The sequence below is a fragment of the Bubalus bubalis genome, chromosome 6, assembly GCF_019923935.1.
Source record: "Bubalus bubalis isolate 160015118507 breed Murrah chromosome 6, NDDB_SH_1, whole genome shotgun sequence".
Lineage (NCBI taxonomy): Eukaryota > Metazoa > Chordata > Mammalia > Artiodactyla > Bovidae > Bubalus > Bubalus bubalis.
Window position 1 is genome coordinate 8012460 of NC_059162.1, and position 19511 is coordinate 8031970.

Sequence of the window (19511 nt, forward strand, 5' to 3'; positions counted from 1 at the left end):
CACCAGGGGCCTGGAGCTGGAAGGACGGAACAGCGAGAAGCCAGGAGGGAAAGCCAATGCCTCGCTTGGCAGAGTATTTTCTTACCCACGTCCCCGCCTTCTGTCATCCGAACTCCCTGCTCCGCCGCTTGGCGCCGCCCCAGGACTAGATCCACAGGGTGTTGCATTCATTAAGGGCGATTTGAAGCGAAAGGGCCGAGGGAGAGCAGCCAACAAGGGAGTCCACTCTGGTGTGGCTAGGTCTCCGGAGAGAAGGAGCGAGAGGGACACTGGAGAAATGGATCTTTGCAATTTAGGATGGTAATAACGTAAGAAATAAGAGTCAGAAACAGTTTTATTTTCCCTATTTTGCGAAGAAGTCCAGGGAGGAGTTGTGGTTTAATTTAAAATGAGAAACTAACCGTGCTACAGCACTTTTTGACAGTCTTAGAAGAAAATAAGAAAGCTTATTTCCGTGTGTCAGGATGGCCGAGCGGTCTAAGGCGCTGCGTTCAGGTCGCAGTCTCCCCTGGAGGCGTGGGTTCGAATCCCACTTCTGACAACAGCGGATTATTTTCTTCGGGCCTTTCTTATTTGTTTCCAATGAACAAGTAGGATTGAATTCGTGGAGAAACGACTATTGATTAATCAATACTTTATTCTTTAATCAACGCTTTTTTTATCAACACTTTTTAATGCTCCGTATCTACATATGAAGAATGTGCTTCGCTTTAAATATAAAACTGAATCTATTTGGTTCTATGTATGTGCTGTGTGTTAAGTCGTTCAGTCGTGTCTGCCTCTTTGCGACCCCATAGACTGTAGCCCACCAGGCTCCTGTGTCCACGAAATTCTCCAGGCAAGAATACTGGAGTGGGTTGCCAACTCCTTCTCCAATTTAGATCTATCCCTAGTTACAATTTTTTTTTTTTTTTTCCTTTAGACTCCAGTTTCTCAGTGCTTATTCACCTCATGGAGAAAAGCCCTCAATCCAGATCTCTTAAATTGCAATTGACCCGAGTCTTTTTGTGCTCAAGATTGTAGTGTCAAGCTTTGGTGAGACTCTGATTCCCCACCATCTTGCCAAACTGCTCCCACCACCAATTTTTATCCAAAAGGCTTGCTGTACCACCAAAAACCAGGGAAAGAAATCAACATACCAAACCCAGGGAAAAGTAATAGAAAGGGAAAATAAACGCATGGAGTTGTTTCAAGAACTTTTTCTTCAAGACCTAGAAAAGCCACTTTCTCATTTGAGAGGAACTGGTTATAGAAAAATGTTGTCCTTTGCAGAAGAGAGAACTGTCAATCCGAAGAGGCTGAATGTGTGAGGTTCATAAGCATGAAGATGGAAGGATCTTTAGGTTGGTTAGTGAAAGTTTACATTCCTTGTTATTTACTAGACTATAACCTTGGGAAATGTATTTGACTTCTCTGAGCATTAGTTTGCTTGTTGTAAAATGGAGACAGAATTGTTGTGAGGATTGAGTGAGATGACGTAGGAGCTTATTAGAAATACAAATCTCAGGCTGCACCTCTGATTTATTGAATCCACATTTTATAAGATTCTCAAATGATTCTCAGGCATATTAAAGTTTGAAAGCACTGGTCTATCTAATTTAGATCTTTAACTTGGAATATCCTTTCCCTTTCCACCTTTTACTCTGTATCATTTGAGTACTTGCAGTATGCCAGTCTGCTTAAAACAGAGACAAAAAGCTAAATTAGATACTGTGTCTAAACTAAACAAGGTAAGAGTGTATTCATAAGAGAGACACACATCCATAAGAGAGACAGGGAAAAAATAACAAAGCTGAGCCTTAACCACATGATCAAGATTAAGATCACCAGAGTTTAGTCACATTGGTATCACATACCTCCTGATATAATGCAATAAGATGGGCACTTCACCCTGTGATATACTGCCCCCAAACCCCCACTCTAATCATGAGAAGTCTGACAAACCCAAATTGGGCGACAATCTGCTTCCCTTGGTAGCTCAGCTGGTAAAGAATCCACCTGGGTTGGATCCCTGAGTTGGGAAGATCCCCTGGAGAAGGGAAAGGCTACCCACTCCAGTATTCTGGCCTGGAGAATTTGATGGACTGTATAGTCAGTCAGTCCATGGGGTCACAAAGAGTCAGACACGACTGAGCGACTTGCATGTACTTTCTGCCAAATACCTAACCAGTACTTATCAAAATGTGAAATTTGGGGGGACACTGCTTTATTTATTTCTTTATTTATTCATTCATTCATTTTTGGCCATGCTGAGACTGCATTGCTGAACGTGGGCTTTCTGTCGTTGCAGAGTGGCAGACTATTCTCTAGCTGGGCTTCTCCCTGCAGAGCAGAGGATCTATGTGCTCCAGCTTCAATAGTTGCAGCACGGGGACTCATTAGTTGTGGCTCAAGGGCCCTAGAGCATGCAGGCGTGGGTAGTCGTGGCACGTGGGCTCAGTAGTTGCAGAGCTTGGGCTTAATTGCTCCAAGGCTCCATGTAAGACCTTACCATTAAGAGAAGGTGGATGAAGGATATACAGTGACTTTCTATAGTATCTTTACAACTCTCTGTCAGTCTAAATTGTTGCAAAATAAAAAGGTCTTAACAACAACAACAAAAAACTTAACAGTGGTTACCTGTTAGGAATAGTAGCAGTTGGGAGTGGGGGCAAGGAACTGCTATTATTCTTGTTCTGCCCCCACCACCACCACGAGGCTTGTGGGATCTTAACTCCCCCTACCACGGACAGAAACCCAGGCAAGGCAGTGGAAGTATAGAGTCCTAACTACTGGACCACCAGGGAGTTCCCCAAACTGCTGATTTTTCATTGGAAGGGTTGAAGGAAATTTTGATTCTTTTGATAATGCAATGTATTTTGTTTCAATATTTTGGGAAACAAATTAATATTGTAATCACAAAAGTTGTGATTACAGTAATCAAACTAAGACTATATATACACAATACAATGACATTTAAATACCATGCTGTCCTCCAACCCAGGGATCAAACTGCATCTCCTGCATTGCAGGGGGATTCTTTAACTCTGAGCCACCAGGGAAGCCCATTAACAGGAAATAATCCCCAAAGTATCTAAAGCACCAGCAACAGTCATTCAGAAGTAGATGAAGTAGTTCAGTTCAGTTCAGTTCAGTCGCTCAGTCGTGTCCGACTCTGCGACCCCATGAATCCCAGCACACCAGGCCTCCCTGTCCATCACCAACTCCCGGAGTTTACCCAAACTCATGTCCATCGAGTTGGTGATATCATCCAGTCATCTCATCCTCTGTCGTCCCCTTCTCCTTCTGCCCCCAATCCCTCCCAGCATCAGGGTCTTTTCCAATGAGTCAACTCTTCGCATGAGGTGGCCAAAGTATTGGAGTTTCAGCTTCAACATCAGTCCTTCCAATGAACACCCAGGACTGATCTTCTTTAGGATGGACTGGTTGGATCTCCTTGCAGGCCAAGGGACGCTCAAGAGTCTTCTCCAACACCACAGTTCAGAAGTATCAATTCTTCGGCGCTCAGCCTTCTTCACAGTCCAACTCTCACATCCATACATGACCACAGGAAAAACCATAGCCTTGACTAGACTGACCTTTGTTGGCAAAGTAATATCTCTGCCTTTCAATATGCTATCTAGGTTGGTCATAACTCTCCTTCTAAGGAGTAAGCGTCTTTTAATTTCATGGCTGCAATCACCATCTGCAGTGATTTTGGAGCCCCCAAAAATAAAGTCTGACACTGTTTCCACTGTTTCCCCATCTATTTCCCATGAAGTGATGGGACCAGATGCCATGATCTTCATTTTCTGAATGTTGAGCTTTAAGCCAACTTTTTCACTCTTCTCTTTCACTTTCATCAAGAGGCTTTTTAGTTCCTCTTCACTTTCTGCCATAAGGGTGGTGTCGTCTGCATATCTGAGGTTATTGATATTTCTCCCGGCAATCTTGATTCCAGCTTGTGCTTCTTCCAGTCCAGCGTTTCTCATGATGTACTCTGCATAGAAGTTAAATAAGCAGGGTGACAATATACAGCCTTGATGTACTCCTTTTCCTATTTGGAACCAGTCTGTTGTTCCATGTCCAGTTCTAACTGTTTCTTCCTGACCTGCATACAGGTTTCTCAAGAGACAGGTCAGATGGTCTGGTATTCCCATCTCTTTCCAACAGTTTATTGTGATCCACACAGTCAAAGGCTTTGGCATAGTCAATAAAGGAGAAATAGATGTTTTTCTGGAACTCTCTTGTTTTTTTGATGATCCAGTGATGTTGGCGATTTGATCTCTGGTTCCTCTGCCTTCTCTAAAACCAGCTTGAACATCTGGAAGTTCATGGTTCACATATTGCTGAAGCCTGGCTTGGAGAATTTTGAGCATTACTTTACTAGCGTGTGAGATGAATGCAATTGTGCGGTAGTTTGAGCATTCTTTGGCATTGCCGTTCTTTGGTAATGAAGTGGTTAGTTTGTTTAAATCTCTCTGTAGAAAAATAGATACCATCCAAATGAGATCTGAAGTGTTTTCACAACTAAGCATGATGGAATTCTCCTTCTTATAACCTGTGTCTGTTTAGAGAGAGATTGTTGAAATGTGAGGAAACTACCCAAACGTAGGTGCCATCATTCTGCTTGAGAAGTTACAAACAGGTTGCGGTGGTCAATGTTGGAAGTGGGAAGGACGTTCAGGAAAGGGGAAGTGTAATACAGAATATGTGTGTGATATCATCTCTTTTTTGCAGGTTCTTTCAATGTAAAACAAGTCACAAAAGACTTGGGCCAGGTGCAGGAAAAAGCAGTTTAAAATGTGAGCTGACAACCAGACTACAGGTGGGTTGTTACTGCAATCTCCTCTCAACCTGCAAGAGATCACCCTTAGCTAAATATAATGTAGCATTCCTCTAACCAAGGCCACCTTCATTTCTGAGATAAAAATTAGTCTTTGGGCTGATTGGGAACTAACTTACACAAACTTATCCTTCTCTTATGTCATTTAACTGGCAGCAAAGTTGAGCCTGAGGATACTCCCCTGGTTCAGTCACTTGCTATAAAAAGCACATATTCACTTAATGAATAATGCAAAGATACAATAAAATATACTTTTTCTCTCAGGGCTCCGTGTCCAACTGTGTTCTAAAGGAATAATATGTACAATTTCACAACATCTGGGGGAAATCTTTCTTTTTTTTAATGGTCTGTTTGCGAGTTAACAGTGCACAGAATGTAGAAGCAGGCAGGACATAGTTCTTAATTCCAACTCTCCCCACTACCCACTTTCCCTGACTTAATAGATGTGGACATTGAGTAAATTGTTTAACCTCTTTTAGCCTCTGGATCCTCACTTTCAAAAGAGATAATACACTGTTATGTTGCTGTGATGATTAGATTGTACATAGTTGACAATCAATTAGTAATAATTAGTAATAGTGAATATTTGTTGCTCAATACTAGATGCCTAGCCTAACATTCTTCACTCCTCACATACTTACTTAATTGTACCCTCAATAACACATCTGAGATACTATTTGATCATCATCCCCATTAAACAGAAGGGAAAACTGAAGCTCGGAGTTTAACTTGCAGAGTAGATAAAGGAACACCTGTCTGGTTCCAGTACAGCCGTTTTACTACACAGTTGCCATTGTTATCATCATCGTCGTCATCATCCTAGGGCCCATCAGCACAAAGCAGATGAGACCATGCAATTTCTCTCACACAGATAAGATCAATAATAACTTTAATTATACCACTAGACTTACTCTCTTAATCTAACAAATACTATTCCCCAGAATCCAGGACTTGGAGTCTGTTTGCTAAAAGAACAATAAGGTCACATTATGAGAGGCAAATAATCAGCATATAAACTTTTTGTCCGTGTATCAGGGCACACAGACTGACAAACTGAACTAAGCTCCCAATACAGAATTTTTATTTTAGGGTCTTGCCAAAACTTGTTTCTCTTCATTCTCTGCTTTACCAACTCCACCTCCCTCCCTCTTTCAACACAATATCACAATTCTCTCCTCTCTCTCCTCACACTTCAATACTATTTCAGTGTGCCTTCCTCAAACTTGTCCTCTTGCTTTCCCTTATAGAAATTATGCACATAGCCTCATGAATTTTCTTCCCATCCCTCCTTCAAAACCCACCCCAATATTTCTGCTTCTGAAAGCCCTGCCCCTTCGTCTACTTAATTGGATAGAAAGAAAACTAAGAAATTCTAAAAGTTTATTTAGCTTTATTATTTCATATAACAAATCCATACATGCAAGTAACAAAATACATTAAATGTAGGTAAAAGCAATATTAAAGTGTCACACAAATGTTCATAATGATTACTTCTGCTTTTTTGATGTAGAAGATTTTTTATAAGTCAAATGACAAATACCTCAGTAATAAAACATACTGACCAAAAGAAAAAAAAAAGTTCTCTGTAGAGGGTAAGATTCTCCTCCATTCCTACCCCTGAAGTTAGGCAGGATCACAGTAGAAAGTCTAGAAAGTCCACAAACCCAGCCCTTACAATCTCAGCTGACCCGTCCACAGGGGCCATTTAATCGACCTCCTCAATGACAGGGCCAGTACTAGGGGCTCCATGTCGGGCTTGAGCTCCACAACTGCTGCCCACAGGGACACCAGGCCCCCCATAGAGCCTGGAGAAGATGGGGCAACAGATCTGCTCCAGCTCCCTCTTTTGATGCTCATATTCCTCTTTGTCTGCTAACTGGTTGTGCTCCAGCCAAGCAAGGACTTCCTGACACTTGTCTTGTACTTTGTGCCTGTCCTCTTCAGGAATCTTATCTCTAAGCCTCTCCTCTTGCAAGGAGCTCTTCACATGGAAGACATAGGCCTCCAGAGAGTTTTTGGCAGCCACCCTGTCTCTCTGGGCCTCATCCTCAGCCTTGTACTGCTCAGCCTCACGAACCATCCTCTCCACCTCCTCCTTGCTCAGCCGGCCCTTGTCATTGGTGATGGTGATCTTGTTAGCTTTGCCTGTGCTCCTGTCAGTGGCTGTCACACTCAGGATGCCATTGGCGTCAATGTCGAAGGTCACCTCGATCTGGGGGACTCCACGTGGGGCAGGAGGGATGCCGCTGAGCTCAAAGCGCCCTAGCAGGTTGTTGTCCCTGGTCATGGCCCTCTCACCCTCGTACACCTGAATCAGGACCCCAGGCTGGTTGTCTGAATAGGTGGTGAAAGTCTGGGTCTGCTTGGTTGGGATAGTGGCATTCCTCTGGATCAGTGTAGTCATCACCCCACCAGCTGTCTCCAGCCCTAGGGACAGGGGAGCCACATCCAGCAGCAGCAGATCTTGCACCTTCTCACACGTGTCCCCCATCAACACGGCTGCCTGCACAGCAGCCCCATAAGCCACAGCTTCATCCGGGTTGATGCTTTTGTTCAGCTCCCTGCCATTGAAGAAGTCCTGCAGGAGCTTCTGTACCTTGGGGATTCGGGTAGAGCCACCCACCAGGACAATGTCATGGATCTGGGCCTTGCCCAGCTTGGCATCCCGCAAGGCCTTCTCCACCGGCTCCAGGGTGCTGCGGAAGAGGTCCGAGCACAGTTCTTCAAAGCGGGCTCGAGTGATAGAAGTGTAGAAGTCTACACCCTCAAACAGGGAATCGATCTCCAGAGTGGCCTGGGTACTGGACGACAGGGTGCGCTTGGCGCGCTCGCAGGCCGTGCGGAGCCTGCGCAGGGCCCGCTTGTTCCTGCTCAAATCCTTCCCATGCTTCCGCCGGAACTCCTCCATGAAGTGGTTCACCAGCCGGTTGTCGAAGTCCTCTCCACCCAGGTGAGTGTCTCCAGCCGTGGCCTTCACCTCAAAGACACCAGCGTCGATGGTGAGGACCGACACGTCGAAGGTGCCCCCACCCAGGTCGAAAATGAGCACGTTGCGCTCTCCGGCGCCCAGCCGGTCCAGGCCGTAGGCGATGGCAGCTGCCGTGGGCTCGTTGATGATCCTCAGGACGTTGAGCCCCGCGATGGCACCCGCGTCCTTAGTGGCCTGACGCTGCGAGTCGTTGAAGTAGGCAGGCACCGTGATTACAGCGTGCTTCACGGGCTGGCCCAGGTACGCCTCCGCCGTCTCCTTCATCTTGCTCAGCACCATGGACGAGATCTCCTCGGGGTAGAACGCCTTGTCCTCCCCGCGGTAGGACACGCGCACCTTCGGCTTGCCGCCCTCGCTCACCACCTGGAAGGGCCAGTGCTTCATGTCCGACTGCACAGTGGGGTCTGTGAACCTGCGCCCGATCAGTCGCTTGACGTCGAACACGGTGTTGTGCGGGTTCAGGGCCGCCTGGCTCTTGGCCGCGTCGCCCACCAGCCGCTCGGTGTCTGAGAAGGCCACGTAGCTGGGGGTGGTGCGGTTGCCCTGGTCGTTGGCGAGGATCTCCACCCGGCCGTGCTGGAACACGCCCACGCACGAGTACGTGGTGCCCAGGTCGATGCCTATGGCCAGCTCCCTCGCGGCGGACATGGTTGTGGTTTCTCCCGCTCCCTGCGACGAGTGTGATACAGAGTCGGATGGATGCACGAACCTGCGAAAGTTGGTGCTGCTCAGCCGTGTAGGTGTGCGCAGCGGCGCCGCTCTCCTGCCTGCCCAGCTAGGATCTGCTCGGCTCCGGCTCCACGAGCTTTTTATTCAGTTGCGGGAGACCCGCCTCCTCCCGCTGCCGCCGCCCCCGCGAAACTTCTAGCGCCTTCGCGGCGAGCCCAGAGCCGCCCGGCCCGCCCGCTCCGGCTGACTCAGCCCAGGAGGCGCTGCGCTGACTCTGGGAGAAGGTTCGAGCGGATCGGGCCGTGCAGGGAGCGGCGGCCCCACCAGCGTCTGACTCAGAGTTACAGAGAAAGTTCCAGCTTCTCCCGGCTTATTCTGAGGGCGAGCGGTTGGGGCAGAAGAATGGTAAGGTGAAAACTTGTTCTCCCTCTGGTTGGTTGAAGAGGGCGGTTTTGAGTCCAGCGGCTCTAGAAAAACTGAAAGCATTAGAGCCATGGCTTCAAGGACAGAGGTTTAAAATTTTATTATTTTAGTCTTGAAACATGAAGGCTGTGTTTTCAAAATTGTGCTGAGAGGAGTGGTCAGATTTCTGTTATGGGGTGGACCTAGGGTCAGAGATGATGGTAAGAGACAGTGTTGCGAGCCTTTGTTACGGAAGTAGCATTGGTGGTTCAGTGGTAGAATTCTCGCCTGCCACGCGGGAGGCCCGGGTTCGATTCCCGGCCAATGCAGCCTGCTCTTTTCTTTCAGGGTACCCGCATTTTAACATTTTTTTCTGTTTTTTTCTTTAATTCAACTTCTAAAGTGGATCTTCATTAAAAAAAAAAAAATTCTATTTGAGTGTAGTTGTTTTTAAATGTTTCTGCTGCTGTACAACAAAGTGAATCACTTTTACATTTACATATATCCATTCTTTTTTTTAGATTCTTTTTCCATAAAGGTTGTTCTAGAGTAACTATACATCCTCAAAAAGAAAGAACCTATTTTTATAACCCAAGAGGGAGAGAAGCTGTCAGCTTTAAATTCATTCTCTCTCAGTGTTTAGGCTGGCCAGGCCTGTGTGTCAAAAGTCAGGATATTTTAGGCAAGGCTCTGCAAAAAAGGGTGCTCACTTCAGAAAGAAAGATGTGGCCTGGCCTGGGGTCTGTGCCCTGTAGTCCAGGGACTACCTTGTCCAAGCTGCTCCAACTTTCTCTCCCAGCCCTCAGCAGCCTCAAAAGCCCTGCACATCTACCCCCAAGAGTTACAAGTTCCAAGAGTCTTACAGCTTCTAAAACAAGCTATAGAACAAATTATACAGTGCAGTCCAGTTACGGTATGTACAGATCTGTGACACCAACTACTTGTACATCCTTGAACAAATCATTTCAACCATCTGGTTCATTGCTTTCTCAGCTTTAAAATGAGGAGATTGAACTTCATCTTTTCTAAGACGTTCTATAGCTGTAGAAGTCTCTGGTTTCATCCAGGAGCAAAAGAGGATTCCTGTTTCCCCTAAACTATGTACCTGCTCTATATCTGAAAAAATCAAGCTTCTGTTGATAAGAAAAAGAGGAGTGATCTGCTGTGTCTATCCTAGGGTGCCACATATACTTCATTCATTTTAACCCTTAACAACAGTCCAGTAAGGAGCCTTAGTGTGCTAGATATCGATGATGCTTAAAAATATGTATGAGTCTCCTCTTTTCAGCCTCAAAAAAGGATTGCAATTGCATGCCTCTTGAGGTCAGGTCGTACAACTTGTTTCGATTAATGAAATTTAAGTATGCGTATGTTACTTTTGGACAGAGTGCATTTAATTACTGTCCTAATTGTTACTGTTCTCTTTGCCTTCCTTGGCAATGTGTGGTAGTTGGTGTTAAAATCAAAGTATAGTATAAACCTGAGCCATCCCATGAGAGAGAGCTTCCTTAGGAAGTCTTCCACGTATATAGCAGAAAATGAGTGAGAAATAAAACTTTGATGATTTATGCCACTAAGATTGTATTTTTACAGCATATGAGCTTAATATACTGGCTAGAGCTAGTCAAACAGGGTTATCCCCATTTTTTTTTCCAATGTGACTAGCCCCAGAAATATAACTCACCCACAGTTCTACCTTTGATTTCGTCCCTACTCCAACTTAGACCTTCTTATGCTTTTTTTTTCCCCCAGTTACTATAGTAAAAGCAATATTATCTATTTAAAGGGAAAGTGCCAGCCAAATAGTGTGCTCTGAAGACATCAGATTCCATAAGCATTTATTAAACATCTACTATGTTCCAAAGACATTATGCTTCCATGTATGTTGTTACACTTTAACCTCACATGATATCCCTGGGGAGGGAGATAAAGATATCACTATTTCACAGAAGAAGAATCTAATTCATAGAGTAGTTAAATGAATTCTTCAAGACAAAGCACCTAGCAAATGGTAGAAATGAAACACAAATCCAAGTTGTTCAACTCTCTTTTTAGTATGCTTTCCACGGCTACTGTACAGGATTAGAAAGTCAATTCAATTAGAGGGCAGTAGGTCCAACTAATACACTACTTTACAAGATGTGATGGGTGAAAGTAAAAAATGAGTTTAGACAGATAACATTCAAAGCTGAAATGCATGTACTAGTGGGATATTTTGGGTAGTATCTAATAGGGTGTTCAGTAGTACTGAATTGGACTTCTGCATCTGGTAAGATGGAGTAGATGTACTTTTTTAAAAAGTGTCTGATTTTGAATGCTGAAGAACTTACTGATTCCATAAATATGTATTGAGGGTCTTATCATGTGCCAGACCCTGACCTTGACTCTTAAGTATATAGTAGTGAACAAAAGAAAGGCCCAGATCTCCTGGAGCATGTTTTAATGAGAGAGGGAGTAGTCAGTTGGTGATACATACATGGGGGAAAAAATACAGCAATAAACAACTGAACATATTCAGATGGAGATGAGAACAATGGGGGAAAATAAAGCAGGAGAGCAGGATTAGGAGGTGGTGGAGGAGTGAGGTTAGGTTGAATGACCAAGGAGACCTCACTAATGAGGTGATATTTGAGTAAAGACCATGAAGAAGCATGATGTGGATATCTGTAAGAACATTTCAGAAAGGGGAAATAACATAAACCTGTAGCAGAAGTATAATTGAAGTGTCCAAGGAAGCAAAACAGAGCAATAAATGAGGTCAGAGAGGCATTGAGGAGCAAGATCATGTAGTACCTCGTAGAACATTGCAAAGGCTTTAGCTATTACTCTAAATGCAAGGGGGAAGCTATTACATAGCTTTCAGAAAAGAAGTGACAGATACAACACATTGGCTGTTGTGAGAATAGACTGTTGGGTGACATGGTTGTGTGCAGGAAGACCAGGCAGGAGGCTGTTGCAGTAATCCAAGTAAGAGAGGATGGTGGCTTGGATCAAGATGCTGCCATGTCCACCTCCCTCCTGGGGCTGTGCCATCCCTCCAGGTAGCCCCGGCCCCCGCGAGCCCATCTGCAGCCTGTGAGAAGTGGGAAGATTGTTGGATTTACTTTGAAAGAAGCACCAGGATTTACTGAGGCTTCATATATTTGAGGAGCCTCTAGCGAGGAGCTGGGAGAACACATTTGCTGTGAGTCCATGTAGAGCTGGATGGGTGGGGACTGTGCCTTAGCCTTTGGGAAATCAGTGAAGGGAGGGATGGAGGAGCCTGGTGGGCTGCAGTCCATGGGGTCGCTGAGGGTCGGACACGACTGAGCGACTTCACTTTCACTTTTCACTTTCATGCATTGGAGAAGGAAATGGCAACCCACTCCAGTGTTCTTTCCTGGAGTATCCCAGGGACGGGGGAGCCTGGTGGGCTGCCGTCTATGGGGTCACACAGAGTCGGACACAACTGAAGTGACTCGGCGGCAGCAGCGGCAGGGCCTGTTACCTTCTACTTGATCTGGAGATCACAGGTCTTTTCTTTCCCTGGAGGCTCCTTAGCCCAGGTTATTGTCAAAGTGAGGCCAGGGAAGAGGAAAGTTAGGGACTGAAGAGCTGCTGCCACTACTGCTGTTACACCATGAAATAAAGGGTCATTTGTCCTGAGGGTCTTGGCTCCATCTGACTTTGTTATTCTTCCCGTCTCCCATGGAGCTTTGAAGGTCTCTCTGCACTGAAAAATACAGGCCTGTATCCACTGCCAAAAGGAGTCCCATCACCAGGCAGAAAGTGATTTGATACCAAGGTGAAAAGATGAGTGGAACTGCTGGACCTAATCGGAGAGGCAGAGGAATAGGAAAAATGACAGTTGTTAAGACAGAAATTTGGAACAAACAGTCATGTCCCTAGTGAGGAGTCTTTGCAAAGCAACCCAAGCCAAGGCCAGGAGCAGACAGCTACCCCAGGAAGTCTTCAGTGGATCGCTTCATCTGTCTGCCTTCCCAAATAAAGTGCTGGATCGGCATTTCCCAAAGGATGACCTCAAACACATCTGTTCTGCAGAACATTAAGAAAAGTTATAGAAGAAGAAGGGTTCTGTGGTTACCTGAGTTTAGCAAATGCCTTACCAGACTTACTTTAAAAGTTTTCTTTGAGACAGGGCTTCTTGAAGCCTTTGGGGTGCATTATGAATATAAGAGAGGAAAAGAATACGTAGTGTGTTCTGCATTAATTTGACCACAGAACCCTTCATTCTGAAAGGGCTCTCAAAGAGTTATGTGATTGGGGAACAGCCTTTGGGCAACATTGAACTCGGGAATACACAGATGACATCAACACATCTTCACTCACCACCTCCTCTGAACCTAGGGCTGGGTACTCACTAATGAACATCAGGCTGGCATAAATAATCTGTGATACCGTCTGAAAGGACATAATATGGATTCCACAATGTACAGTTTCTCAAGAACAGGCAGAAGTCTAGTTCTTTGTGTGTAGAGAGAGGTTCTCATGCCAACATGGCTGCAGAAAGCTAAGAGTCAATCCTAGGGTGAGAGGCTCAGTAGGGAAACACAGCAAGCGTTAGACGCCGGGAGAGACATGTGATAGAGTGGTTTGAATGAGATGCAAAAGAGGGAAAGTGGCAAGGTCTGGGAGTTGGATATGGAGGATGAAAAGGTGGATTTTGTCCCCTGAGAGTTAAAACACTAAATGAATGACACCCATTTCTATAATCCCTGAGAAATGACCTGGAACACGGCTTCACATTCACACAACCATCAGGCCAAGCTAGGACTTTCAGGGTTCCTGTTTATGTTAAACAGGCGCTCCCAGGAAAACAAACATTCTGGAGTCCAGAAGATTAGTAATCCCCTCACTACCCATCTTTCCAAGGTGTACATCTCCTTGAACAACCTTCATTCCCATCTTGGACAGTGATGTTCACTGGCTGTGATGAGTGTCCCGTCTTCCCGAGAAATGCTGTGCAGTGGTACTGGCCGCTATGACTGAGGTTGGCGCGTGGGATAGAGAAGTTGGAGCGCAGATAGGAAAATGTCTTGGATTTCCCATCCTGGTAGAATGTGATCTTATTCAGAGGCTGGTTTCTCCAGCTGTGGCACCTCAACACGATGGGCTCCCCTTCCTGGAACACGAGGCTGGGGGTCTGGAGCAGCAGCCAGTCTGAAAGACACAAAGGGACCGCAGGACCCAGAAGGTCTTGACTCAGATCTGAGACCCAGACCATCCCTCCAGGGGCCAGTATGTGTGGGGAGTAGTTTAAATATAGAATCACACACCCCTGGTCTCTAATTCTGGCTCCTTCGTGTATGCACCCTGTGATCCTGGGTAAATACTTCTTCTGGGCCTCAGTTTCTTCTATGCGGAACTAGTCACAATAGTACCATTAGCTGCGCTGTCTACAGTAGTTGCTGGCACACAGTAGGTGTTCAGATATGCTTGTCTTCTCGTTCCCGTCCTGGGAGACTCAGCTACAGCCCTGTCTGGCCCAAGAGGCCTCTGCAGGAGGATACAGGGGACCCGGAGTGCAGTCCCTTCCCCGAGGAAGAGGGAGGTGGGGGAGAAGCCAGTCTGAGAGAAGAGACAGCATGTGAGGGGGACAAGCAGAGACCTGTGTCCTTGGGGAGAGTCATGGGCATCCAACAAATACTGGTTTACTTGGTGCATGTTAGTAAACGTGGAATTCAGTGGGGACTTTGTCTCAAGGCAGCAGTGACATGGGTGGTCCATTAGCCGGCTGTGTATTTTTTCCCCAAAATTTCATTTTTTTACTGCGGAAAAATATTTAATTTCTTTGCTCCGTAGGGAATAGAGGCTTAGGTAGCTATTTCTAATCCTGATCTCAGCCCACACCGACTTTTTTCCTGAAGTTATAGGACAGAGCAGAGTTGAAATTGGAAAGAAAGGGTAGGAAACAGCAGATACCTTGGAAGGGAGCAGGGAGATAAGAAAAAATGACAACAGTCACACGTGTGCCAGTCAACCACACTTAGACCCCTCAGCAAATCATGACACCAACCAAGTTGTATTTATGGAAGCCACCTCACTAAGAAGCCCAGGCACCTCAACTAGACACTAGCCCACACAGAGCAACGAAGACAGAGCAGCCGTAGATGAATAAATAAATAGAAATTTAAAAGACACGAGTTTCACCTCAGTTGCACAGACAGCGGACAGGGATTAGGGAAATGCTGATTCTCACCAGGACCTCATGTGGGAGGCAGTGGTATCTCCACTAGCAAGTGAGGAAACTGAGGCTCAAAGGTGAATGAAATCATCATGTTTAGATGGCTAGTAATTCCCAGGGCTAAGGAAATGGCAACCCACTCCAGTGTTCTTGCCTGGAGAATCCCAGGGATGGCGGAGCCTGGTAGGCTGCCGTCTATGGGGTTGCACAGAGTTGGACACGACTGAAGCGACTTAGCAGCAGCAGCAGCAGGATTCAGTTGTGCTGTGTCTGTGCATTTGACTCTGCCATAAAAATGGGAAGCTTTCTATGAATTAGAGATTTTCTTCTGCTTCTCTCACACCCAGATGCCTGTTGGTGACCTGGTCACCTTCTTGCTCAATCAGCACCAAGACAAAAGAGCCCAACATATTCTGAGAAATCTCTTAGGAACTTCCACCTCACCACTCATACTAATCCGAGGAGGTGGGTTGAAAAGGGAAATGAGTGGACCGAAACCACTTCAAATAACTCACAGCCGTGCTTTCCAGGAAGTAGGCAACTGCCCTTTCCTAAAAACCTCTGCCATGGAAGCAGATTTCATCTCCCCTTGTTCTCCCAGACTCTCCAGGGCCTCCACCACTGACCAGAAATCACGTCCAGATGCACAGGGTCGCTGAGGCTGGTCTGCTCCCTCTGGCATCTGTAGGATCCGCTGTCATTGCTGCCGGCCCTAAAGCTGTAGCTGGGCTGCTTCTGGGTGTGGATGGAGCTCCCGTTGTGGAACCACGTGGTGAGGTTGCCTGCATAGAAGCTGGTCCCCTGGCACATCAGCGTCACATGATCCTCCCTGAGCACATTGATCCACGCAGGCTGGATGCTCACCACAGCTTTTGGGAGATCTGCTGAGGGGCAGAGAGAGGAGGCAGCATAAGGAAAAGGGACCCCAAGGACCTAAGCAGACCCCAAATCTCAGATGATGGAAAACTGTGGCCATGCTGTGGAGATCAATAGAAGAACCCAACCCAGAACAGGTCTGCACCTGAAGGCAATTCCTCCAACTCATGTAGCCACACAGGGGCCCCCAGGAACCCAGGTTCTCTCAGGGAGGAGAGGATGAGGGGCAGGGAAATGGGAGGGGGCAAGCAAACAGTCGGGAAGCACAAGTACACTCACCCAAGGAGCTCTGCCCAGTTCCTTCTCTCTGTCTCTATTTCTTTCTCTCTCGAACTCACACTCACAGACACACACACACACTACACATACACCCTTTGGGGAATCACTTCCCCCACCCTCATAAACTGAGGCATTTGGACACTAGTGGATAAACTGTCTTCCCAGCTGGATGAAGACAAAGTGGGGCCACCTGGTGGAGGTGCCAGGCTGAGAATCAGAGGTCACATTTCTCTTCTGACCTGTTTCATTCCTTATGCTTTAGAATAGACCTGTCCTGACACCAAAGCACAGATGAATCTCTATGGCCTCAGGAGAATAAGAAAGAGTGAGAAAGGCCAGAAGGCCAGTCTAGGAGCCCTGGATTCAGTGACCCAGGAGAGCCCCACCCCCTACCAGTCCTGGGTGGTGGAGAGGTTAGTGGTGCTGAGAAAGCAGTGCCTAGCAGTGTTCACCCCACCCAGCTGCAGCCAGTAATATGGCCTCCTCTTTCTGTCCAAGGGAACAGGCCCTGAAGCCTTCAGATACATGAAAAATGGACAATTTATCAACCCATGGGGATAATCTAAGCAGATCATGTGATTCTGCATGGCTTGGGCTCGTGGTTTCATTTGGAAAGAGGAAGCAATTGAGACAGAGGACAGTTATTTTCTATGACAGAATCTGTGAGGTCTCATCATAACAGAAGCACGAGAGCTGAGGCATCTGTGTCCCTTGGCTGCCCACCCCTGGCTTCAGTGGAAGGGAAGCAGGAAGGAGAAGGGGGTGCAGGGCTTCTTGTGGGCACAATTCCTCTTTCCTGGCTCTACCTCAATCTTGGGTTGCTGGTGCCTCCAGAGTTCCTCCAGACAGGGTGCAGGGAGCAGAGAGAGCGGGTGGCTGGGGGAGAGAGGGGATGTGGTGGAGCACTTACCAGGTTTCCCAGGAACAGGAGCTGCAAGAGAGAAAGCAAAGATCAGCCTGGTGTTTGGATATGATGATTCATCATTACAAATAATCACATTGTGAAAGGTTGTTGACGAGATGTGAAAGACGCCAGGACTCTTGGCCTCTGGAGGAGGGAATTCAATCCAGGCCAGTGACAAGGCATGATTGCTCAGAGCTTTTGTGTAATAAAGTTTTATTAAAGTATAAAAGAGATAGAGAAGGCCACTCCTTAGACTGGTCTTCTGACATAGACATCAGAAAGGGGCAGAAAGAGTGCTGCCTTGCTAGTTTTTAACAAGAAGTTATATTCCTATCAGCAGGCTGCTAATTAGAGGAAGGAAATGTCTCAAAACTCAGAGAGTGGTACCAGGCCCCTTATTCAGAACGTACATTTTGAGGTAACATTGGCACAAGGTGAGTCATCCCAGGCCATAAAATGATTGACATGAATCTTGAAGAAAGGGAGATTTCCAAACAAATACATAATCTCATTAACATAGCTTAAGAGAACATTTCCATTGGGAAAACACTGGTCTGTTGAGCTCTTATGGGCTCTGAGTGTTAGGCTAAACCGACTTGAAGAAAGACAGAGTCCAAGGTAAATACATAGTTCATTAACATAGCTTAAGAAAAACATTTCCCTGAGAAAAACGCATTGGTTAGCTCAAGGTTTGAGAAAAGTTAAGTTTAGGTGGAACCCAGTGTCGTCATGGCAACACAGAATTTTAAGGGACACCTCCTTTTAATTTTGTATAGAGAAGGGGAATAAAATCTGACACTTGTAGTTTCCTCCTGCCGTTTAAGAGAGAATAAAAAAGTGTCTGATACTTGCAGCTAGTCCTTCATGTGGGGGCCCCTAGCCTTCCTGCCTGTTACCCTCTCCCTTGCAAATCCCCTTCCCTCTCTCGTGAGTCTCTTGAGGTCCTTTAACATCATGTCTGCATTTTGTTCACCTGTGTTGTTCATGCCTTAACTTGTTCAGCTGCGTTAACAAAATTACCACACAGGGGCCAGACTGATATCTTCATAAATTTACTGTCACCGTATTCAGAAAGACACTAAACTGCAGTTCTGACACCTGAGTCCATTTGCTCTGATGCTCTGGGTAGTGATACTGATCTTTTCCTCTCTTCATGCTTGCAGTGCAAGGAGGCATTCCTGATGTCTCTGGTCCCCACAACTGATGCTGCTGGAGTTGCCTGGCTAACATATTTTCTGATCTCCATCCCTGAATAACCCAGACGCTCGAGCGCTTCCCCCCGGGGGACTCTCCTTTCACAGAAAGAGAATAGGCCCTGCTGCCTAAAGTGGCAGGCACAGAGGATGGCCTCTGCTCCCCAAGGCAGTTTTTATCGCTCCCTCACACCTCTTATTGCTTACGACAGCATCGGCCCTCTGGCCTAAGATTTAGTCCCAGTGAAACATACATTTCTAAGGAAGGTGAACACCTTGGCCATCATCAGTCCTTCAAGTCTAGTTCACTGGACAGTCCTCAGGGCTGGCTCAGCTGTGGGAGGTGGCAGATTACCAGGGACCTTAGTGCCCAGTGTCATTGGGCAAAATGTTTAAAAAGCCCTACTTCAGCCAATTTCATCATTTCCCAAGGCCAGCAAGGTCGTCAGAATGTGATTTTCATCAGCCTGCCTTCACCCTCCTGACTTTCCTGATGTGCTGCCCACTGCAGCCCTCCTCCTTGCCCCTGGCGGTAGAGAGGTTAGTGGTGCAGAGAAAGCGGTGCCCAGCAGTGTTCACCCCACCCAGCTGCAACCTGTGCTACCACCTCCTATTTCTGCAACAACCCAGGAGGCAGCAGCTGACTTAGAGAAGCCCACCTGCCCATGGTCCTGGTCCACTGTCCCTGCTGCGCCCCCGACTCACCCAGGAAGAGCAGAGCTGTCCACAGTAGCATGTGGCCCCAAGGATGCCAGGGCGTGCAGTGAGCTCGGTTCCTCCAGGCAGCAGGGAAGGCTAGGAATGAGGGGATCCCCATCACCTCCTGGAGTGAGCAGGTTGCTCTGATAGCCCAGCACGGCAGGCAGGGGCTTCTCTTGAGGCCTGATAGATTCCACCCAGAGGGCAAATTCTGGAGTCCAAATGAGGAAGTGAAAAGAAGTGTTGCTTTATCATTGTCTCCTCCCCTTCCACCCTCTTTCATCTAGGGAGTTCCCTCCCAGAAGATTCAGGGCTTCCCAGAATGAATCTGGCTCAGTCCCACTCCAAATTCACAGAAAATATAGAAACTGGGAAACAAATTCTCCTCGTCCTCTGGGGCCACAGCTGGGCTCAGCCCCAGGGAGGAGGAGGGGAATGGTCACTCCTACTCAGCTCAGAACTCCCTGTCTATCTCTGTCTGTTTGGAAAAG

At 46.7% G+C, this 19511-nt stretch overlaps 2 protein-coding genes and 2 non-coding genes across 5 annotated transcripts; 2 read left to right on the forward strand and 2 right to left on the reverse strand.

Annotated features, from left to right (window-relative positions):
- Positions 1–458: 458 nt before the first annotated feature.
- On the forward strand, positions 459–541 carry TRNAL-CAG. Its single transcript has one exon. It is a non-coding gene; the product is annotated as a tRNA-Leu (tRNA).
- Positions 542–6198: 5657 nt separating this feature from the next.
- Positions 6199–8599, reverse strand: HSPA6 (heat shock protein family A (Hsp70) member 6). The gene has a single exon (XM_006041134.4). It carries the CDS (start codon positions 8460–8462, stop codon positions 6531–6533), a length of 1932 nt encoding a protein of 643 aa, XP_006041196.4. The 5' UTR covers positions 8463–8599; the 3' UTR covers positions 6199–6530.
- A 544-nt stretch (positions 8600–9143) lies between these two features.
- TRNAG-GCC lies at positions 9144–9214 on the forward strand. The gene has a single exon. It is a non-coding gene; the product is annotated as a tRNA-Gly (tRNA).
- A 1492-nt stretch (positions 9215–10706) lies between these two features.
- Positions 10707–19253, reverse strand: LOC102411087 (low affinity immunoglobulin gamma Fc region receptor II). Of its 2 annotated transcripts, none has more exons than XM_006041133.4 (5): positions 19027–19253; positions 17135–17155; positions 15696–15950; positions 13779–14045; positions 10707–12696 (listed from the first exon to the last, which is right to left on the reverse strand). In XM_006041133.4, exons 1-5 carry the CDS (start codon positions 19136–19138, stop codon positions 12518–12520), a joined length of 834 nt encoding a protein of 277 aa, XP_006041195.3. In that variant the 5' UTR covers positions 19139–19253; the 3' UTR covers positions 10707–12517. The 2 variants fall into 2 exon arrangements, with proteins under 2 accessions (XP_006041195.3, XP_006041194.3); XM_006041132.4 differs by having other exon boundaries at positions 15696–15953; positions 19027–19252.
- Between the last annotated feature and the right edge of the window lie 258 nt (positions 19254–19511).